The sequence below is a fragment of the Passer domesticus genome, chromosome 1 (assembly GCF_036417665.1).
Source record: "Passer domesticus isolate bPasDom1 chromosome 1, bPasDom1.hap1, whole genome shotgun sequence".
NCBI lineage: Eukaryota > Metazoa > Chordata > Aves > Passeriformes > Passeridae > Passer > Passer domesticus.
The window spans coordinates 131060411-131084057 of record NC_087474.1 but is presented as its reverse complement, the minus strand read 5'-3'; the positions used below and the strand labels follow the sequence as shown (position 1 = coordinate 131084057).

General features: G+C 38.0%; 1 protein-coding gene across 4 annotated transcripts in view; it reads right to left on the bottom strand.

Moving 5' to 3' along the window:
* The window catches only part of ZFHX4 (zinc finger homeobox 4), a 149779-nt gene that overhangs the window by 98531 nt on the left and 27601 nt on the right, over positions 1-23647 (bottom strand). For all 4 annotated transcript variants that reach the window (XM_064389743.1, XM_064389764.1, XM_064389761.1 and 1 more), the window contains exon 3: positions 23411-23647. This exon is cut by the window's right edge. In XM_064389743.1, coding sequence (XP_064245813.1) covers positions 23411-23647 — 237 coding nt within the window. The remainder of the gene's footprint in view (positions 1-23410) is intronic.

Sequence of the window (23647 nt, the reverse complement as noted above, 5' to 3'; positions counted from 1 at the left end):
GCCCACTATGGGGACAAATCCCTGCAGAGCACTAGGTTACCCCAGCTTCCCCTATTCCATTTAAGACCTGGGTTCCACACACAGATTGCCTGGCCATGGTTGGAGAGATGCTGTGTCAAGATCCAGACAGCTATCAGCACACAGCCTCCGTAGGCCTGGATTGTTTATTCTGCTCATAACATTCACAACACTGGAGTTTGTCTTCCTAATCCTTGCTTGGAGCAGAGTGTACAGAACAATTAATAACAGCTAGCACACAGAGGTAACACGTTATCGCGATGCCTGCAAAACTGCTGTGAAAAACAGTAACCTGAGTCAAGCCCTATCTCACATGGTGCCACATGGATTCTGCAGAACTAGCTGTCACAGCAGCCAGGCTGCAGATGCTTCATCCTCTTCCAAGAGGTGGAATAAAATTGTGCTTCCTAGAAACGTGGAGAGATCTTGTGTGGTACTGAATCATAACTGGTCTTAGAATGATCCGAGCGTTTCCAATAGTCATCTAAATTTTAAAAAATATATTCAAAGCCTGTACCTTTACATGCTGTACTGAGGATATCAAATTATCTATGGAGTAATGCTGATGAATTATTACTCAAATGCAAACCCACAGTCTCTGAATGCTCATCTGAAGGCAAACTTTTTGTCATGCTCTTTGAGCAGAAACAAATTAATTAGTTGTCAAATGGCCCTTTCTGTCTATTGTTTGTACTTCCAAATTAAATAAATGAAACACTAATTATGACACAGACACTCCTCTCCCACGCTGAGTGATAAGCTGACAAAGAAAAACAAAATAACCCAGACATGCAGATTGTTTACTGTTGGAGTAGTACCTTTCCTTAGCGAGACTAAAATTGCAAACAGAAAGGCATCTTATTTACATTTGAAACACCCAGTTCTCGTATTCATTTTTGAAGTCTAATGTCATACTCTGAGCACAGTCACTGAGGGAGACAGAGAGATGGAAACACAGGAGCAACACTATGAATCATCCCCCTGGCCCAGGTGTTCCGGCATGCTCTCTGTGTGAACAGCTAATGTCAGATCCACAAAAAAGCAGGGGACAAATACAAGACCTTAGAGAGCTTAAATGAATGTGCAGTGTGATGAGGGATCCTTGCCTGACCCTGGAAGACAGTCTGTTTATATCCTGACTTTAACAATAATAATAGAGAACTAAACGTTCTTGTATTTTTTTGTTTTAGCCCACATAATCAGAAACATCATTAATGTTCATGCCCTTATCCTTCTTAAAAATCCTGATAAACTGTTTATCCGGATAACCCCCCACTGCCGCAGTGAATTTCACAGGCTGATTATTTACTGCATTAAAAAAAAAAAGAGTAGCTCTGAGTTTCACTGGAATGCCACCTCCCTCTCCTACTACAGTGTCAAGTAAAGGGAGCACATGGCTGGGTTTCACTCTCTCCTTCATCATTTTATATACAGCCCTAAGCCATACCACCTTGTGCTGTGATCCCTTCAGATCTCGCAGGCTAAAGCAGGGTCAGAACTCTGAGGGGAGATCTCCAAGGAAAACACCAGTGCTACAAAAAAGAGTTTTGGTAATTCATTGATGGTGCTTTCTGTCTAAATTAGTAATGAGTCAGTGCCCTAGCTTGGTGTTTAACAGCACCGTCCTGTTAGGAAATGTTTCCTTTTGGTTGAAACAAAGAACAGATTTCACAACTGCTTGTACTTAATAAAGTTATTAAGTACGTGGCACATTTTTTTCAAAGGAGGAAGAGTGTTAAGACAAATGTCTTGGCCAAATTTCAACTTGTAATTATGTTTTGCCTACCTACAGGCAATTCCCTGTGCAGTTTCACTTGAATACGGCTTTTTTTTTTTTCTTTTTTTCACCTGCCTTGAAAATACTTGCAGTGCACTGCTGCTGCACACAATTGAACATGAGCTTTCTTCCATTCTACCAGTATGTACATGAAGATGGCCCTATATGCACTTAGGCTAACACAGAATGAAGGAGCAGTGAATTTAATTAACATTGTTAAAACATTTTGAAAGCCTCTGAATAAAGGCTTTACAGAAGTGTAAAGTATTACCATGGTTTCTACAGTCTATTTATTTAGACTTAATAAGATTCCCTTCACACACACACACACACACACACACACACACACACACACACACACACAATCTTTTTTTGCTTTGCTAAGTAAATGCACATTAATAAATAGTAGTGTTACGCAAGCCATCAAAATTTATTTTCATCTAAGAACAAACTCTCCCAACATGGCCAACCTGTATTCCCTTTACCCTGTAAGAAACTGAAGGGCAAGTGCAACTTGATAATTGGTGGAATGATCGATAATTGAAGTTTTTGGTCAAGAAAATGAGAAAGCAGATTCTTCATTTGCCAACCACTGTCTGAAAATACAAGCTTTCAGTATCTTTTGAGATTTAGCCCAGGGCACTGTTAGCTGATCTGAATTATGTATATGAAGTGAGGTTTTCAGAGAGAATTGGGGTCTGACTCATTTCAGTCTTTATAGGTTGAAACAGTGAAAACTGCAACTAGAGGCAAGCTGAGAGCGTTGGAACAGAGCTGAAGCTGTCAGAAAAACTGGCTAATGGATAGACAGCTATACTCCTGGCAGCTCCAATCTCATCAAACTTTACAGGTTTACCTCTCTTTTTGCAGCAAATCTGAAGGTGGCAACCTGTAAGCCACTAAGTTCTACATGTTCTGCATTTAGAATTAAAGCAGAAGAGATTAAATACTGGCTATATTCATCTGAAATTCTTGAATTAGTTCCTTCCATGCCCCACCTCTTGGCTGTTTGCTTTCCATGAATTTCTCCATACTAAATCTGCTGACCCAAGCAAGGAATTTGTTTCAGAAACAGCTATGTTTAAACACATACTGCAGAATATCCAGGGAAAACATATTCTGAATGTGTAAACTTAGCATTCATGAAACAGCCCATTTCTAATGGTACATTTGCAATCAATCAGGGAACAGAAATATACCAGGTGTCAAACCAAAACTAACCAACAAAGTACAAAAGTTTAAATGTATTAAATATTGCAACGGACTAGATTTCAGCAGCAGCACAACTGGGCACAGTTTTTAGAAGATATTTCTAAGACAAAAAAACTTGAGAGAAGCCAATTTGAAAGAGAAGAAACACCTATCCATTTAGCAACCAGCCACATATATACATAGACATTACCAAGGGATGTTTATCACTCCTTGGGTTGTCTCAGCAGCCAAATGCAGAATCAGCATAGTTCGTGAGCATGGGACAGCTTCCTTGGCCATTCCTACCACCAGCAGACCTCAGTTTACAACAGAGCTGCTATATCCAAACCCCAAGGCTGGCAAGATACAAAGCCAAACAATGTATTTCACCATCCACGTCTAATGATATTGCTGTGGAGATGTAAATCATCTGCATCATGGAGACACCCACACCTCAAGCCAAGATGATTCTCCCCTAATGGCCTTGGGCATATGTTAATCAAGAAGGGTGACCGACTAGAACTCAGCAATACTCCACGTGGGAGCACATGAGTGAACCACTGGGCTGATGAACAGCCACCCCAAACTACCCCCACTCCCGAGTCCTCCTGCAAAAAAAGAATGGAATCACTCAAGAGTAACTTCATTTATTGCTCTCATGGCCTTCAGCTATTCATCAATACCACTTTATCATCAGATGTATCAAGAGTATCCAGCAGATCTACAATAATAGTCATGCTTTAATAGTGTCTAAAGGGTAAAGAACTGCCCTGTTGCCTCTGTCATCAAGTGCAGCTAGTAGCACTGATTCTGTCTGTCATCTTGCCTTTAAATATAGCACTCTCACATGCAGGTGTATTGAAGTGGCAGTAGTTCCACCAATTGACACCTTAATGTGCATATTCAGTCAGTCCTAATTTGGCTCTATCTTCTGCTAAGAGAGTAGGTTAGAGTTCCCAAGTCAAACTCTCCACAATTTTTCACTCTAATTGACATCAAATATTATAAAACATATACATATATTCATTTCAATAATCAGTACAATTAGTTTTGCACATAAATATTTAATGAGTCTTTGAACTAAAGTTCAACAGTTTAAGAGACTGTTATTAGGAAACAATATTTATTTCATGGATGGGTTTTAGGATCCTGAAAATGAAAGAAAGAAAAGATCTGTTCCTTCTTATTGCTAGTGTAGAGTTATTCCCTGTAGTGATTTGACCAGATTAAAAATCAGCATTTAAACAAAAGTCACCAGTTTAAAAGAGTATCCAAATCTGGCATGATTACAATGCTTTTGCACACCATCTCATGGTCCATCAGAAATGCTCTGGCACTCTTACTCTGTTTTTAGCTCAGGGCATAAGTCATCATAAGTCAATACTGCCCATTGTTGCTACAATAAAAAAAAAGGAGCAATGGAATTGATAGCTCAAGTACACTACTCCTCCTCTTTACCACATGCTTGCGTTCAAGCCATTATACTGGGAGATTCTGCACTGACGCTCTGTAGTTAGCAGAGTTGTCTGCTCTTTCAATGCAACCTTGAGAACTAAAATGTATTCAAACAATTTTTAAAAAGTAATGCACAAATTGAGACCAACCTGCTTAAAGACACTGTTGAATTGCAAAAGGCACCTGAACATTAGAATTAAAACAAATTCTGAGGATTTATGCTATAAGAGTTAAATTAATTTCAATGTGAATTTTACACTTTGATCACCATGCAAAAGTGAATTCTTTAAAACACATAGATAAGTTTTGATATGCATCTACCATTGTTTTTATAATGTTCTATTATTTATAACAGCATAAACCACGTAAGTTCCCAAAGGGTTAATACAACTAGATGACTGAAATTCATGAGCATAATCCTAAACAAGTGAGTTGAAGTTCTATCAGGTCTATTTCATAGCATCAGGGATTACTGCTAGCAGTCTAATCCTACTGAGCCTAAGGGAGGTACGTTGTATTGTATTTGAAATCCTGGCCAGGAAAGAACGGAAGGTTAAATGGGTGCCTTGCTCTGTAATCAAATATCACAGGCACTACTTATCTATTCAATGAACAACTAACGTAGAAAATCAATTAGGAAACAAATAGCTTCTTCCTTTGATTTTTTTTTTACCTAACAAAGAGAGAGAAGAGTAAATGTTTTTATAACACATGTTTAATGAAAATATATTATATTAAAAAATAATCTACACATAGACTGGCAAATATTAACTAGAAAGTACAAAACACCCCATAGCAACTGCTGGTGTTTTAATGCTATTTCTTTAAGCACCAGGGCTATTTTCAAAGCTAGCGTGTTTTCAAACTCTGGCAATTGAGCATCTTCTGAGCATATAAAGCAGCACACAGAAACTACTCATACAAAAATATTAACTGACTGCAGATAATTGGACTGTGCTCAAATGAAATCACAAATACATATCCGGTTGTTTGTAACTGAACATCTTAAATTATGTATCAGCTGTGAAGAGCATTTCTTCAGCTGTGCATCATCTTTTGTTCACTTGGTTAAAATCCCAGGAGTACTGAAAAAGGCTGAAGCTCCTGCTGGTCTTTGTTCCCAGCAGGGAGAACTCCCTTTTGGTGGTCTTGAGGTTAACACCCTACCCGCCTCCCCCCCCATACCTGTCATTCTGAATAGACTTCACAGTCTGTGCACACAGACAAACAGCCTGACCTGGCCAGCTAGCTTGACCCCTGGGCAGGAAGAAGATCACATCTGGTTATTAATATTGGGACATTAAAAAAATGTAATCTTCAAGGCACTTGGAGAAGCAGTCTGGCAATTATACAGTATGTACGGGATGTCAGTCAGAGAGCATGTTAGCCTGATATTATGTCCAAGAACACTAAAACGTTCATTTTGCTCTGATGAGGGGTTTCAAACACAGTCTCCCTCTGTATCTCTGAAAGCTGGCAGGAGAAGTTTGCCCAAAGCACTTAAGGCTCCAGATTATCTGTTCTTACACTTCACAATTTTTAGTCTGTTTTACACAGTTTTATAATGTAAAACATTTGTAGCTGAAAATTGATGCAACTAGAGAAAAGATCCCACGTGGTTTTATAGTAGAGAAAAGGCAACTAATAAAGGGAACAAAACCTCTCAAAATTACAATTGTGAAAAACATGTTCCCATTACATTCTCTGAGTATTTTGCCTCTATCCAGATTTTTTAGTTTGTTCATTCCAGGCATCTGCATAGTAGACAGTTTAAACACAGTTTATGTAATTGGCTAAAATATACAGAAACACATTTGTACATGCTTGTGATATATATTATATACAGATGTATTTATACAAAGCTTTATATAGCACAGATTTAAGTGTCATGTGTGAAATCTTAGTTCCACCAAGTTCAACGGAAAATTTACCATTTGCTGGAGTTGGGACAAAAATTAACCCTACTTAAAAAACATATTCCCATCAGGATACATACTGTGAATATCAAAGCCCAGGTTTGACCCCTTTACATAGCCAGATAATTATTCCTATGTGGTCCCAGTGGTTACACCTAAAAAAGAATGAAAGACCATGGTCTGGAACTATTATATGTCATGTGTTTTATCCGAGCCTTATTGATGCCACATGGAAGATTTTATATTGCCAATATGAACCCAGTATAGGTCCAGAATTCTTCACAAAGGAGACTCTGACTGTTCAAGGCACACTTGTACAACTGTTTTCTGAAAGGTAGAGGAGCATGGTCTTCAGAGAATTCTCAACTGAGTCCTAGATGATGGTGTCAACAAAATCTCCGTGCTTTGAAACAAGACCTAAAATTGTCTCCAAGAATAATTATTGTTAATGCTCCCAGCCCAGTTAACTTAAATCAGCTGTCATTAGTTTGGTTTTGCTGGAAAACCACCATCAAGACTTCTTCCTTGCTTTCAAACAAAAAAATTTCCTGTCAGACTACATTGGGGCAACACCCAGGATGGGCCTTTTACCAATAATGTGTTAATCTTATTATCTTTGAGTCTGAAAAAGGAGCTTCATAGCATTGGAGGTGGGAAGTTTCCAGCTTTTCAACAGAATACTGGCACTTGTTTTTAGCTCTGATAGGCTTTGAGAAGTCAGACCTTCAAACTGAAATGCTACTATGTATGGAAAAGCTATTACAGGAAAAATGTAAGATGTTTCTAAAATATATTAGTCACAAAGTTACAGCAGTGTTTTTCCCTGTTAATATTACTGGGGCTTGGCTCAGTACATTCAGCCATATGAAAAAAAAGGTATTGATAGAGTCAAGAGAGAACCCTACAAATTTCTAACATATTTTTCCTAATGTAAAATATGCAGCTGGTTCAAAATGCATGATAGCTTCCCATGGGATATTCAGCACACCTTTTTTCTCTCCTTATTACTTGAAACAACACAGTCAGCTCAAGCTCAAGACAATAAAATTTTTATCCCAGTCATCCCAGATAAATAGAAATGCTCATAGCAATGCACATGACAATGCACATAAACACTCACTTTCATCCACAAGAGAAAGTGGAAAATAAAGTTATTGGCAGAAAGGGAGAAAAATATAAAGGGGTCTAGGGCTTGGTAAGAGTGAAACTGGGGTAAGTGCTGCAGAAATCTAGGTGCAAACGGCACTGTGAAAAATAGACACGTAGATATGTTGGTAAAGAAGGAAGAAAAATGTGGTGAGGTGGTAAAAAATGTCTGCGTGTGCAACTGAGGTTGCAAAGAGTAAACCACAAGGCAAGGATGACACTATGCACACTCCTGAGGAAGCTGGCATTTTGGAGTGAAATTCCAAGCTTCAGGCAAGAGAGGAAATGTTTCTGACAGGTTGGGGCCTTTTAGGGTGGAGGCTTTCTGGTTTTAAATAGCAGCTGCTTTAAAAATGCTCACAAATGTGGAATAATTTAGGAGGAGAAATGGGCTATAAATGAGGTGTCCTAGAGTGTATGCTCACCCACAAAGTATGCCATGGTTATCAATACCCAGCAACCTGGTTTGATCTGTAAAAAATATTTAGGGAAGTGGATTTCATTGTATCAACTTACACTCTGTATCAAACAGGCAAACTGCTTCCATGAGAGGGAAAACAGTCCCAAATTCATATCCTCTCCTCCTCATTGCAGAGCAGTCTCTCTGACTCTGCCTTTTTGACTAGCCTTTTATCTGGAGCACCAGAAACAAATGGGAAAGCCCTAGAAATAAACTTTGGGAGAAAAACAGGAACAGTAACCATCAATTTCAGCAAGAAATTACTGAAATAACAGGACTTTTTGAACTGGATAATTTCTCACAGTAGTGACAAACCACAGTAGTCAAACCACAGGAGAGCCATGTCCCAGTCAATTGACAGAGTTAAGAAACACTGTCGTTCTGGAAAACTTCTCTATCCTTGGAGTAATACTACTGAGATCATCAATACTGCAACAAGATGGATTTAACCCACATTCTTCCTTTCTCTTTCCTCTCATCACCATTTTAATAGGAAACAAACAACATTTTTAAAGCTTCAAACAAATTCTGCAGAGCATAAAAACTAGCAAAACCCTTGTATTTTTCCTGAATCTTACCAAATATTTAGACTATTGCTTAACAATACGACCTACCTCATACTAAAGAAATTTCATACACTGCTCATGCCAGTGGCAGCTGAGAATCTTATCTTTGTGGCATAGTGAGGAAATAATCCTCACCAAAAACCAAATGCTGGATGAAAAGCTGGGGGATGGGATGTGTGAATGACAGCCTTGTGCATGTTTTAGCACTGAAAAAGGACAACTGGTGCTGGGAAAGAACTGTGGTAGTTCATCAAGCCCAGAACACACTGGCACAGCCTGGGAAGGCTCCCTGCAAGGTGAGCACAAGAAAAATGAAACCTACCTGAGTGGGGGATCAAAACACAGGACTGCAGTCAGACCCTACAGCTTGTGACAGCAGCCACTGCCTTTCTGTAGCAGATTAAAAAGTTTTCTGAAGCCACCAGCATCCCCCTGAGCTGGCTCTGCCTGGGAGCTCCCCAGGTCTCCCTGGCAGCAGGGATTTCACTCTCATCACAGACACACTTACGTGTACTCTGCCCTTCTGCTACTGCCCTGCCTGCTCCTCCTCCTGCCACATCTCCTGCGAGGTGTGGTGTGGTGTGGTGGCAAGGACAGGGCACACACAGCTGGCTCCCAGCCAGCCAGGGACTCCCTGACACAAGCAGAATAACTCTGCCCTCCCCCACAGCAGGGAACTTGCATCAGATCTCCAGTTTCTTTTTTGCCCCATTAATGGCAGAAAGGGAGCTGAGCCAAAATTAGAGAGGGCTGTCCTGTGACTGTGTGTTTGTCATACGTTTCCTTGTTTCAAGTTTTCTCCAATGACTAATAGCCTCTTTAAGAGTTCCAAACAAAAGTAAGCTATTCTAAGATGGAAATTGCTGGACATAGTGAGAAACATTGAGAAGTATTTCTTTTTACAGAGGCATAGGAAATAAAAAAAGGAAAAAATCCTCAACATTTATATACTTAAACTTCTCCAAAAAAGGGAGGGGGAAGAATGTAAAGCATTACAAACCTGATTTTGTGAAAAAAGTATTCAGTGATCTGCTGCCAAGATAAGTGCCTCTTTGCTTTAACTAATTAGCACTATTACAGGGTTCAGTAGTGACATTTCAGCAGTAATTGATCCTCTGATGCAATTTTTGTGTATTTCAAACTAGCCAATACATCCAGCCAAGAAGGCTGTGTGAGGATGGAGGCTAGCAGTCAGCACAGAGGTGCCAGTCACTCACGAGCGTGACCTTGGATCCTGGGATGCTAAACAGATGTTGCCAGGAGGAGCCACTAGGACTCAGTAATCTAGAAAATCAGACCCCTAATCCCTCCACTTTTAGCACTTTCTACTGGCAGGTAGCACAGTTAATTTAAATTCAGGTATTGGCTGTCCTGAACTAGTGTTTATATACAGTCACACAGGGAATTTGAACTTCCTGGCTTGCTTTGAAATTAGTATTTCATTTCAAATGTTGTGCTGACTTGGTGGGGAGGGAAATTGGCATCATATTTTCAGATTACTTCACACTACATACAGGGTAACATAGTTACTATATATTTCTTTTTCTTCTAAACCCTAATGTGAAAGGTTTTAATGTCAAGCAGCATGAAGGCCAGAACAATCAAAAAGTCAACATAGCTCCCACAGTATGAGTTCAACCACAACAGACATCCCATCTGTATTTCACAGTATACCTTAATAACAATCAATAATACATTAAAGTTAGCACCAAACAGAATGAAAAGGGGACACTACAAAGGGTCAACTTCAGTTATGCCTCAGCCTTGCAGTCAGGAATAGCATCTTCTATTTTGCATCAGTAAATAAATATCTGGGATAAATATTTGCAGATAGATGGTTAATTAGCTATTTCTGTTCTTCAAGCTCAGCAATTAGTTAATTGCCTACAGACATTTGCACCTCAAGCCACTAGGTATAGCAACGAGAGGCAGACCATGTGAAGAGACAGGCAATGTGACATGGGGTACAAGGAGATGCTTCTTTCTCTCACTCTCCTAATATTAACAGGGATTTAATTACTCCATGGGTTAATTCAGAGCTGGAGTTTTTTTCCACTCACCTGTCTATGCAGAAGTAGCCTAACCACGTAATGTAGGCACTTAAGAGAGGGGCAAAAAACTAAATTGACAGAGGCAGAAAACAAGCTAGATGAACTAACAGGGCATTTAACAGAACAAAAGTTACCTCTGTGTCTTCTAACTGCAAACTAGGACTGATCCTGCAGAAGTCATAAATGAACTCATGACAGTTGAGATCAGCCAAAGAACTATGAGAAATGCCAGACACTTTTAAACTTAGCTGAGCATGCAGAAGAAACTCGGTATGGATGGATAAATCCAAGAAAATGTGTATTAGAAGGAATACTTTGAACCAATCAAACATTTTACTGGTGTCTCAGTTAAATGTAGTCACTCCAGGACACTTCAGCATCAGTTTGAAGGGGGGGGGGCGTGGGAAGAAGCATGTCATGAAAGGCAACATATTTCCAGCACAGGCTGCAATAGGATTTGTTTAAAGCAGATTATATTTTTGGATGCACCAGGCATGGGACAGTAAGATCATACAGTTCCACTGAGAACAGCGTGTTCAGTTCTGAAATATCTGTGTATCTCCAGAAAAATTTAACACTGGTAAAAGGAGTTCAGAGATCAGTGATGGGATTAGCAGAAATGTGGAAAAACTTCCACTAAAAGCAAGACTGAATGGATTGAAATTTTTTGTGTAAATAAAAGAGAGGCATGATAAAAAGACCATAAAGTAATCATAAAGATTATTGTGAAGTTATAAAGATTATGTAAAAGATTATAAAGCAAGTAAGAACACATGATCTTTTACATTCTACTACCAGATGAATAAAAACAAATAAAACTTAATAAATTAATGACAGAAAATCTTAAAAGCCAAAAAAAAAAAATATATGCAGGTTAAATTAACCTGTGGAACTCCTTCCCAGTGGATGTGATTGAGCCAGAAGTTCACTTCATAAACTGAATTGATGTTTGTATACCTATAAGACTACCCAAAGACAACTTTGGGTGGGGAAAAAATATACTTGAATTTGTATGATATTAATTCATTGTAAAGTACAGATGAAATAGGAAAAGAACAAGCATTTTCCTGTATAAGTAACATTATTCTACATTTGCCCATGGAATCTTTTTCCTTTTTTTTTTTTTTTTTTTGGTCTGCTTTGCTCTCAGAAGCAATTGTTGTTAGGCAGTCTGTAGCAAAGAGATTAGATAAGGTGGACTAATGGTATAATTTGCTGTGATAGGACAGTGATTGCATACTTGGCCTATTAATGTGTTGTTGCTTTTAAAATAACATTCTCTTCTGTTATGGACAGCCACTTCAAGAAATGTACTTAACTAACTTTATTTGCAATAGAGTATTTTTCATTAGGACAGGTTGGAAAGATATCTCATGATTAAGTGACTCAGAAAGAGCTCCAAAGAAAAAAAGAAATATTCTTTATACCCAGACCAAATCCTGATAATTTCAGCCCTAAAAGTGTGTATAAAAATTTATAAGTAACTGGGAGAAGGAAATTAGAGGAAAAATGGAAATCCAACCTTGGCTGCAGCAGACATTAACATATACAGACCTTCATACAGCGCTACAGAAGATGACAGGAGCATCCTGGGGAATGTATGGACACACATAATTTTAAATCCTGGCTATGCTCCTGGGAAGTGCACACTTTTATAAGCACTCACACCTGCCCTTTTGTTATTGTCCACTGCACCCTCTGTGCAAGAAACCCAGCCTCAAACAATGACGACTTCCCTTCTAACACTACTGTGGGATAAGTGTCTCTCTTGTGAGCATGAACAACTTCAGACTCCACCTCTAACTCTTCCCAATACTCAAATTCACCCTTCTCAACTACAGACACTATTAAGTTCATGTAAAAATAAATATACGCTGACAGAAAGATAGACATATGTGAAGAACTTGTTATGCTTAATTATAATTCTGTGAGGACCATTTAGACTGTCAGATGTACTACAGGCCAACCTCTCAATCACCTGTGCTTGGTTAGAGACACATTGGGTTTTTTTTCTCCAAAGCCATGCTCTGTTTCCCAGTACAGACAGTATTGACCTTACCTTCTAAATCTATTAGGACAAACAACTACTAGAAGTAAAGGAAAGACATTTGTTTAGTTCCTGTTGTGGACACATGAGGCATAAAACCTTTGTATCTGGAAAGCACAAAAGCTGAGTGAACCAGGATACAGGTTCTCTGTAGCATAAGATTTCAGAGTCTCCTTTTATTGATTACCAGCTCAACTCTTCCTTATCATAAAAATTGTTACTTACACAGATCTCTTCAAAACTAGTATAGCTCTTGTATTTTGTGTGCCCTATATTGCTTTGGATAAACCATATCATGTGTTTGTTGATTTTGAGGTAGCTGATGTTACAGAATTTGAGCTTCTCAGTGAAAAACTCACTAAATAAAATAAAAGAAATATCTTAGGAAGACTTCTTGGATCCAGCCCCTACATGTAACATGTTGAGTCAGAGATGATCCCACAAACCTATTTTTGTTTTTTGAAAAATAAAAAAAGACAACACAAAAAGGAAAAAAAAAATGAAAGTGACTACAGAGTGTCTGAGTAAGGATTTGCTCTTTCTCAAAAATACCTGTAAGCAGTCCTAATGACTAGCTACAAAGATTTTCATTCCTTGAGTTCTGTAAGTCACAGAAATTCAAGTGTTGTGAAGATATTGTTGAAGCCTGACACACTACAAAACACACCAGTGGAGACAGGAACAGAGAGACAGAGCACATTGACAGCATATCCAATTCATTGTGACCTATGAGACTACCTTAGTAAATCAAAAAGTGACAAAGGATATCCACAGCCTAGATACAACACCTATTACTGAGATGCATCTGCAACAGGGTTAGACCCAGGGGACTAGCAATACAGCAGTGCTTTCAAATCTGTCCAAACTCTAGGTCAGAAATTTGGTAAAATTAGTCCTAAACTATTTTCTGTGGCCTGTGATCTTTGTCATCTGAGACCTGACTTCAGAAGATCCTGTCCTGACATATCCCAGAATTCCAGCTTCCTCCTGGGTCAAGATTTTGAGTCACAGAAGCTCCTGAACAAATAAGGACATAAGGTTTTCAGAAACACTTGAAGTTTGGACTCATTTTTTTCCACCAGCTTTAGTCTTCCTAATTTCCAGCCATTCATTAACTGCTTACATATCTGCAAATGCCAAAGGGCGTTTCCAAAATAGTAACATCTAGATATTAAAGCTGTCTCATTTCAGTAGTAAAGCAAGCTTTTTTCCATGTTCTCATCACTAGCACACAAAAAACAAGAATACCAAGATGCTCCTTAGACTTTGTTTCATTGTTCTCGTTGTAAATAATCAAGTTTCTGGTCATTCACAAAGTGTTTATTCAATTAGAGAATGTTAGTATTTTTTCCTCAATCTATTTCTCATAGAACAAGATTTTTCAAGGTTACACAGAAAACGGGAACATTGTTGTCTGAGTGGTATGAAGCTGTGTCAGGGGAAGTTCAGCTTGGACAGTAGAGAAAGGCTCTTTAGTGAGAGAGTGGTTGGTCACTGGCACAGGTTTCTCAGAGAAGTGGTCACAGCACCAATCCTGTCAGAGTTCAAGGAGCATCTGGATGACAGTCCTATAGTTTAGTTTTAGGTGTCTTGTGAGGAGCAGGAAGTTTGATTCAATAATCCTTATGAGTCCCTTCCAACACCAGACATTCTGATTCTATGATTCTGTGAATAAAAAGTGCCCTTCCTTATCCGTTATTATTAGGACCCAGAGTTTTGAATTTAGGATAAGGATAATATCAATTATAGCTATTGTGATACTTGAGCCACTTGCAACATCTTAAGATTTTCCATGGAAAACAACTTCCTTTTTAATAAACTTGTTTGGAGACAACTGACCTCCCCCACCAAAGAAGTGCTATAGGTCCAAAACACAAGCTTAGGATGCCAATGGAAAAATTTCATATGTGCTAAACAACTGAAATCAAGACATGTAGACCTTTGGAATTACAGACCTGATACAGGTCTGGAAAGAAGAGTTTTCACTGCTGGCCTTTGTTTTAAAAGGGTCATCTTGAACTTTCTCTAAGAGTAATCTAGTTTTCTGTTAAAGGCTGGGGTACAAAATATCCCAGAGCAGCAGATTCTGTGCCATCTTTATGGGTAAAGGTGGCTCTATGGTTCTTTTCTTCAGGACCAGCGCAAGGAAGTAGTGCATGTTCTTGATTTCTGAGAGTTTACAAGGGAGAACAAGGACTGCAAATAAAGAGGCACTTTGGGCAGAGCATTGAATACTGCCTTTATATGCTAGGCTTCCTGCACCTAATCCAGCAATAAACCAGTAGTCATACAGTCATGTATTTTATACATGTGAATCATGTGAGCAGTATGGTTTGATTAATACTGCAGGATAACAATTTTAAATGGAAAAAGTTCAAATCTTTTGTTAGGCAACCCTGCTGGTCAAATGTCCACTCTTTAAATGAGGCTGGTATGTTACTATCCATAGCTCCCATTAGCAGTATGTTTCCTATTCATGCATATAACCAAGGAGTATTGCTCACACCCCTTATACATGACAAACCCTTTTTTTTTTTTCTGTAACTGCTACTACTGCAGTAGGATGCCCAAGGCATGGGAATCTGCACACTTCTTCATTCAAAGACTACCTTTGCTCAGTTTTTGTTTTCTTCAGTACCCCCTGCCTTTAAAAGCCAAGGATTATTTTAATGCCTGCCTTCCCACTGGTAGAGTAGAACATACAGCTTCCCCTGAGGCTATGGTGCACAATATGCTGTGTATCTGTCTGCTGCAGTACTGAAGGGTTGGCACTTTCTGTTGCAGACCAAGGGGGTAATTTCTATGACATCCTCCTTCATGGCTGTCCACAAAGCAAAGGTCTTGAAGTTCTTAGCAAAGCTTCACTTCTTTTATGTATCAGCATGAGATTGTACCATCATCAGTCTGCACTATCTGCCTGTATTAAGTACACCAGTCTAACAGGCAGATCAACAGGTTCAAAAATTATTGCAAGCCACCACTTGTAATTTATGTTTTATCAACATAAAGCCTCTACTCATATTTAATGTAATTAATACCTGTTTTCTGTTATACTGTATTATATTTTACCAACAAATCCACACATGGAAGTTTATCCAAGAAATACATCTCCTGTATTGTGCCTGATCCTTGCTGAAACCAACAGAAATTGCATTACTTAGTATTTCACACCAGCATCTTCACTATCCTTTCTTATCCTTTCCTGCTTCAGAAGTGCCCCAAAGGATGAAAAAAAGAATAAATGCAGAAAATTCATTTATCTGTCCAGCAATATAGACATATATAGAGGCAATACAGTCTCAAAACATATGTATCAAAAAGCTCAAATCTGTCCTGTACATATGAGGCCCATAAGGTTTTACTCCCATTAATTCTCCTATAAAATCACAATTCTGGCATTTACATGGATGGACCAACAAATGCATAGATCAAGGGAAAATTTCTTCTAAATTACTTAGCAAAAACAATAGCAAAGCTGAATTACTTGTATCCATGTCAAAATATAACTTTCCTGTCATGTGTCAGGCTTTTTACTTTTTTTTACTGCTCATTTTTAAATATGTGGAAGAGAGCGTGGAGAAAAATCTCACCTGGGAGAGTCTGGCAAACTAATTACAATTTTAGAAAGAACACCTGTAGTGAGTTGCATAATATCAGCTAAAATCTCCTATGAATAACAAGAAAATCTATGTTGCAAGGCTGGGAGGGAGTGGCTGCTAAATCCATAGCTGCAATCTATTAATGCACACATACATATGCACTCACATTGACATAATACTCTTACATACACTATACACTGCATCTCTGCTTTGAATCTCAGTCAGAAATAATTACACATTTCTCTTAATGTCACAATGAAAGAACTCCAGGCACAAAAAATTGCTGTTATACAGCCATTTTGTGTGTTGAGCATACTGAATAAATGAGGCTGGTACTCTTTCTGCTGCTTTGGCTCTCGTTGCTCACTTTTCCTGCTCTCCAAGAGGACCTGCTCACTCGGGCTCCACTGGGCAGGCTGCCACTGCAGGTGATCTGGTACAGCCTCCTTTCCAAGGGCAGCCTCACACAACCCTCACTCAGGACAGCACACAGACTGGGATTCTGGACAGCATTTCAATGGAAGAACATGAAGATTCTTTAAACTACGATTTGAGAACATCTCCCTGTTTTAGCAGTGTACCGTAGGCTGAATACAAAATATGGGATTTTTTTAACCATTAAGGATCATTATGTAAGACAATCTGAGAGACAGACATCTGAATATCAAATTAAATGTACATAAAATATAATGTGAAAATGTTTTCTCTACTATTTTAATTTTATCATAAAAAGGGTAGTTTTGAAATTGTTATTTTACCAGCCAATAATATTTTTTTTGTTAGCTGGAGGATTTTGGATTTTTTAAAATAAATATTCTTGTCTATAGTGTACAAGTACATATAGTAGTACAAGTACAAGTACATATACATTATTTGTAGCTATGACTACACAATGTATGTATAGCCGTGACTAGACAGTGTGTTCTTTGAACACTGGTTTCTCTTTATACATGTAAGCACAACAGCATAATCTGAATTACAGTAACTGAAACTTGCAGTGGAAATTATATTTCATAAAACATTTAAAACCATAAGTTAACATAAATCTCAAAGGACTTTAAAAATTGAAATACCTTCTATCCTCTATATGAGGCTTGTGTTGAGGAACAAATTAGAATTACTTTTGTTTATCACTGAAAACAGTTTTATTCTAAATAACCAAAAAGAATAATATCAAGCAAAGCTTGGTTTAGCTCCTCAGGTGTGCAGACATATTCCAATTTCCTTTCCACAATGATTTTTATGCAAATCAATGCTGCACAATCTCCTGACCTCTTTTACCATCATATTGGGACAATGACAGTAAAATAATTGGATTGGCATATTTGTAGGATATTTTATTTTATATTAAAAAGTTAGTGCAGGACAATTGAAATGAAAAGAATGTGACTTTCTGTTAATTCCAAGCTGATCAAGTACCAATATTTCATGCCAAACAGAGTAAAGCAAACAAAGTGATTTGGGCTGTTAGTCCATTTGTCCCCATGTGCATATACTTCACATCCTCCTCAGTTGTTAATTCCTAAGAACCATGCTTTCATCCAGAACAAGGATAATGAGAAAAAACCAAGCAGTGTTCCTTGGGGAACTGTTACACTAAAAGTTACCTAAGGACTAAATCCCACTTGTGCCTCCTGCACGTGATGAAGATGAGCAAAGCATTCAATACTCCTGGCTGATTTAAAATCCAAATATGCAAAGAGCATTATGGAATCCATACAGACTATTCTGCTTCGCTGATGACAGATGCAGAAAAAAAAAAGATTAATCTTTTGACTTTGAACCTGCAGAGAAGTGGACACCTCGCTTTAAAGAGCAATGCAGAGCCCCAGCTGAAGAGCAGGTGCTGCACAGTATTTGCCTTTCCTGCAGAGGATGCTAGCCAGCAGGACCGAGCAGCTGACCATGAAAATTCTTCGCCCTAAGTGACCCAAGAACAGATTATAAATCCATCCTATAAAATATAGCAAAAGCCCCATTTGTTCTTCCACCCTTTCAATATGTGATGTTATACATTTGTGATTGTCTCATTTTATTGGACTCTTTAGAAAGCTGTTTATGATCATTTGCAGACAAAACAAAGGCTCATTGTAAACTCTCTTTTAAATGGGTTGGAAGGTCAGTATGAAACAAAGGGCACCACTTTCATAACTGCTTACATGCAAACTATGCTTGTGTGTGTAATATTACAATGCATTTCAGCAAAGGGATAGAGTCCTAACTAATTACAATGCTAACATATAATAGCATTGCATTAGCAGCCTAAGAAATTCCTATTGAATTGCATACATCTGAAAATAGAAAGAAATGGTTGTGCTGAAACTTAATTATCTTGGCAAAAACTGTGAGGGCTTGATTCTCAGAAGACATAAACACAAAGCTCTGCTTTACACTCCCAAGGATCTAATTCTTTGTTTATTCAGACAACCTCCATCAGATAAAACTTACCATTTGGATTGACTGATCTGCCTTCTTATTTATAGTATCTACAGCTAAGTAACACAATTACTGTGTGGTTTGTGAGCAAGGGAAAGAATACTTCTGACGTACAAACACGAGGCCTGAAAGAGACAATCGGCGTGCTCTGCCAGATTAAAAAAGTTAATGCTGTTGCATTCCACCCTAGGCAGGGAAGACAAGCCTTTTCCAAGGACAGGTCTGACTGAAATGCTTTTTTATGGGTTCAAAGTAAAACATTATGGTAAAAAAATGAATACAGCTTTGTTTGTTTCTTCAGTCATCGTTAGCAATAGACATAAGGGTATTCTGGTTTTGAGCCCATATGGAAAGACCATCAACACTTTCTGCTTCTGGGTCCTTTGCCAAAATACCATATCCCACATGCCTTTTACCTTAAAACATAAAAGAAAAGGTGTTGTTCTGGTCAAATAAAGGAATAATTTTTACTAGCATACGTCTAATGTTAAAGCTGCCTAAATCCTGCCAAAGACATTACAACACCATCTGCAAAACAGATTTTCATTAAATTGATCAGTTAAAAGTTAAGCAGCTAGGCAGATGATGCTTTTGAGCTAACCTTTAACCTTTAACCTTCTTAAACTGAAATCAAGTCACTCCTTTTGGGTAATATATTTGCTGCTTGAGAACACGGGAGGTAGAGATATACCAAAATTTAAAAATCATAGCATAAATTGTGTTGTGGATCAATATTTTGTCAATAAAGGGTAGTTCTTGTACAGTCTGCTAACTGCTGCCTCTCACTTTCCCTGAGCTTCTAAATAGTTGCATACACAATGTAAACTGTATTAACTACACAGTAAAAAGCAATTACTATTTAAGGTATTATCAGCTAATCAAACAATATTTTTGATAAACTGGCTTCAAATATTAATTTGTGATTAGAAATTGATTATGAGATTCAGTTACTTGGTTAAGTAAATTTTACTTTCAGACATTTTGGTTTACTTTAAAAAAGGGCTATCCTGTACTTATTTATTAATAAAAGTATTTGGAAACTATTTTGTGAGCACAGGACATGATATATGCAGTTCCCTGAAAGCTATTTGACTAAACTACAAAATGGCTGCCTTAAGAGCAATCCAAGCTATATGTATTCTACATCCACCAAGACAGATTACCGTCCTCCCTCAGCTTCCCAAGTCTGCAGAAGCTGAATGCTTCCTCCTGCAGAATGGAAATGCACTCTGTTGCTATAGAAGCTTTCTCTGTTTACTTGTGGAGTCACTGAATGCTTCTTGATGGATGCTGCCAAGACCTTGCAACTCTTCTGTGGTTTAATTTGCTAATATCAAGCTTCACAATTCCAAAAGTAAGTCTTTGGGAAATTCATTTAGGCCAAGCTGAGTTCATTTAGGGTAAGGCCGTCTTTGTTCTGGTTCTTAGCAGCCACATTACCAACACATTTGAATACTGCACTTCTGTAAGGAACAACCAGGCCATTTCTTCTTTAAATAACTTAGAAAACAGCTAAAGGTTCCACTTTGCCACATTTAGAATCTAATTCTAAAAGTGACATTTCCGTACTGCCTAAAATTATACAGCTTCAGAAGAGAACCTCTGATGTTCATGGCTGCTTTAAAAGCTACAGCTATGAAAAGACATCCTTTTATTCCATCAATAGTTAAGCACAGGGAGAAAAATCAAGCTGTTACGGCAACATTTATAAGAAGAAAATTCACAAAACAATAACATTTAAACAAATATAAATGACTGAAGGAAAACTTTGAGGTACTTGACAAAGCAAAGGAACAAAGCCACAGATTCTTCTTCTGTGCTTTCAGATGGTTTTAGTATTAAACTTTTTATTACCAAACCATATTCACAGCACCTTAATTTTAAAAAAAGAGGCACTGCTTGAATATAAACACAATTCATGAATATTCAATATTGCTCCCAAGGCATATATCTATTATTCATACAAATTAATGTTCTTTTTTTCCTTAGGTGCTCTAAAAGTTTATCTGATGTATCAAGAGAAAAAAAGTTTACAACTCTCTTGGTGTAAACAGCTTCACCAAGACCTGACAAAACTATCAAGTCTGCTAGCAGATAACTTAGCAGATTTTCAAAACTACATTTATTTACATCTTGAGGCCTGAATGTACACTTACAATTAAGAGCAACACTTTCTGGGTGATATACAGAGGCATTACATTCTATTACAGAGCTCATACATCTTGGTCATTTGGGACACATGGTAGCACTTCATGCCAACCCCAAATCTTAAAAAAACCCCACTAATACTCCAACTGATATTTTTGATGTGACATCACTCTCCATCAAATTAATCTTAAAAAGAAATTATATGAAAATAGTGTATGCATGTGTATATGCTATCTGCTTTCTGAGAGTCATTAAACCTAGGGGGGTTCAAATTTCCAAGATTCTTTAGGAAGTCACGAGGGACAGAAACTTTTTAAAAACCTGAGACGCTCACTAGCAATCCTAGGGACAAGTCCTTTAAAAATACATGCATCAGGTGAGTTGGAACCCTATAACCATAGGGTTAACAGCCAGACACTTTCAATTGTCCTACTTAGGCCATGAAGCCTAGAGGGTATCTGGGAGTTTATGGATTTCATTTCCACTGGGATGTCCTTAACTGATTCAAAGACAGCTCCAAAGGCTAGTGATGGTGCCTTGCTGTGTATGATAGCTGCTACATAGATGCTACTGAGCTGCTCCATCTAACAAAGCAGGTTTTGCAAAGATTCAGCAGCAGGACATTTTCAGTGAAGAGGGCCAAAAGCTAATACTGTCTCCCATAGCATCCCACATCAAATATTTTGTAGGACAGGCTGGAAACCCAAACATATTTGATGAAAGTTTCTCTAGGGATCAGGTTGAGTGAGTGAAGAGAAAGTACTGTTTTGAGTAGATATTTTGTGTACCTTGAGACTACAGGTTTTGTTAAAAAAAAAAAAAAAACGAGCAGCTGGCATCTTGTTTTCAACAATTTCAGTTAAAATTTCAATTTCAGAAGCTTTGGCAGTAAAGCCATCTGAGAAAAGCCTTCTGCCTTCCCTTCTCCTACTGTATTGTTACTGTCTGTGGCACCGTATGCAGTAGCATTTCTTTGAACGGTGGCATTATAGAACAAATAATTGAAATAATGCAGGTTAACACTCCAAAAAATAGATGTGGACCAAAAATGTGGTTGTTTTGTTTGGGGTTTTTTTTTGTTTGTTTGTTTTTTTACAAACCCTGACTTAGAGTGCAGCTGCATAATGTAAATGGAGGAATCAAGAAATGGTTTAATGGATGACAAGGAGCAGGAACCTATAAGGGAGTTTTGCTGCAGAGGCAGGCTATGGCACTAGACTCTCAGCTCTTTTTGCACCTTTCATAACAAGATTTTAGATCTTAAAAAAAACCAGCAAAAAATAACACCCTCTAGAATTAAGGGAAAATGCACTTTAAATAAAATATATTATTAAATTAGCAGAGCAGCCAGCACTCTAGGACAGTATAATAGACCAAAACTTGTGTTACTGCCATTTTTGCTCACAGCAGATGCACCAAGGTTACAAATATCAGGTTATAAAATTAAAATCTGTTACCGCCTGTGCAGCATGTATTAGCTCAGACCAGCCATTTGAACATGGCTGAACACCAGAAAAATGTTATTTCTTGCTTAAACTGGAGGTCTGCTGAGAATTTTCCATATTTGTTCTGTATGTACAGGTCTTCAACATGATTAGAAAACCAGCATAGTTGCTGTAATCAGCAGATGACTCCTGATAGTTTAGTTATCACAGATTTCTAGTATAAATCAATAGATAACACTTGCAAAATGGATTTTCTAATCATATTTAGAGCTTGTTACAGTGACTAATGGTTTGCAATATTTCCTGAATTTTTATATCCCCTAGACAAAAGAAGTTTTTAATAAGTTACAAAGTTATTCATCTTGGAAATGAATGTGTTATATTTTGTACATGAACCAAGACAATCAAGCCAATCCAGTAAACACACTGCAGAAAATAAGTTACCCCATAATTAGGGTTTGGAAAAAGTCATGACAAGTTGTGTAATAAATGGTATTCATCACTCCCACATATTCATTATATCCACATAGTTTTTTCCAGTAAAGATAAAAATATAGTTGCCATTCTACTAACATATTTATCTACACCACACCCTTTCATGTTTGTGAAAAATCATTACTGGTTTGGAAAAGAAGGGCAGACAAAAGGATGACAGTGCTTACTTTGAATATCCTTTGTAATAATGTGGCATATTGCATGTCCTTACTGAAAATACCAAGGTAAAATAACTTGGCTGTGATACATTATGGTTGCAAACAGATACATATGCCAGAAAGTGATCTCCTTTCCCTATGCACGATATGGGAAAAACATAATTTTCCATAATATCTGTCAAGCTTCTGGTCAAAATGTAATGGACAAAGTCTGAAAAGGCGATGAGAGATGTAAAACACCATTTATTATGAAAGAACTTCTTTTAAAAAATTACTTATGAACCCTGTGTTTGCAGGAAGTGCCTCCTAAATGACCCCCAGGCGACTCAACAGGACTCATCTGGAGCACTCCTCCCTGACTAACCTGTAGTTTTTGTTTGACCATATGCGTGTTCAATAAACATTTACTCTACTAATTAATCAAAGCCCTGTTTGATGAGTCCTGAAGGGGTTAATTTCCCAGCCTACTTGGTGCTGGCTGGAGTTGCTGTCACAGACTTACCTTGTAGAGTTTCAGGGCTGCCTCATGCCTGTGATTGGTGGTATGTAAGCGCAATTTATCCACGCTGTTGGTGTAATAGTCACAGGCGTTGCATTTCAGGTGAACCGGGTTGCCAATGGCAATACACTTCAGCCTCCACTCATTAGTTTTGCCGCCTTCTTTAATGTGAGCCACCAGTTGATATTTCTGCATATGTTTGTCAGTCTTGCAGTGGAGCTGGAAGTTAGCTTTGAGCTG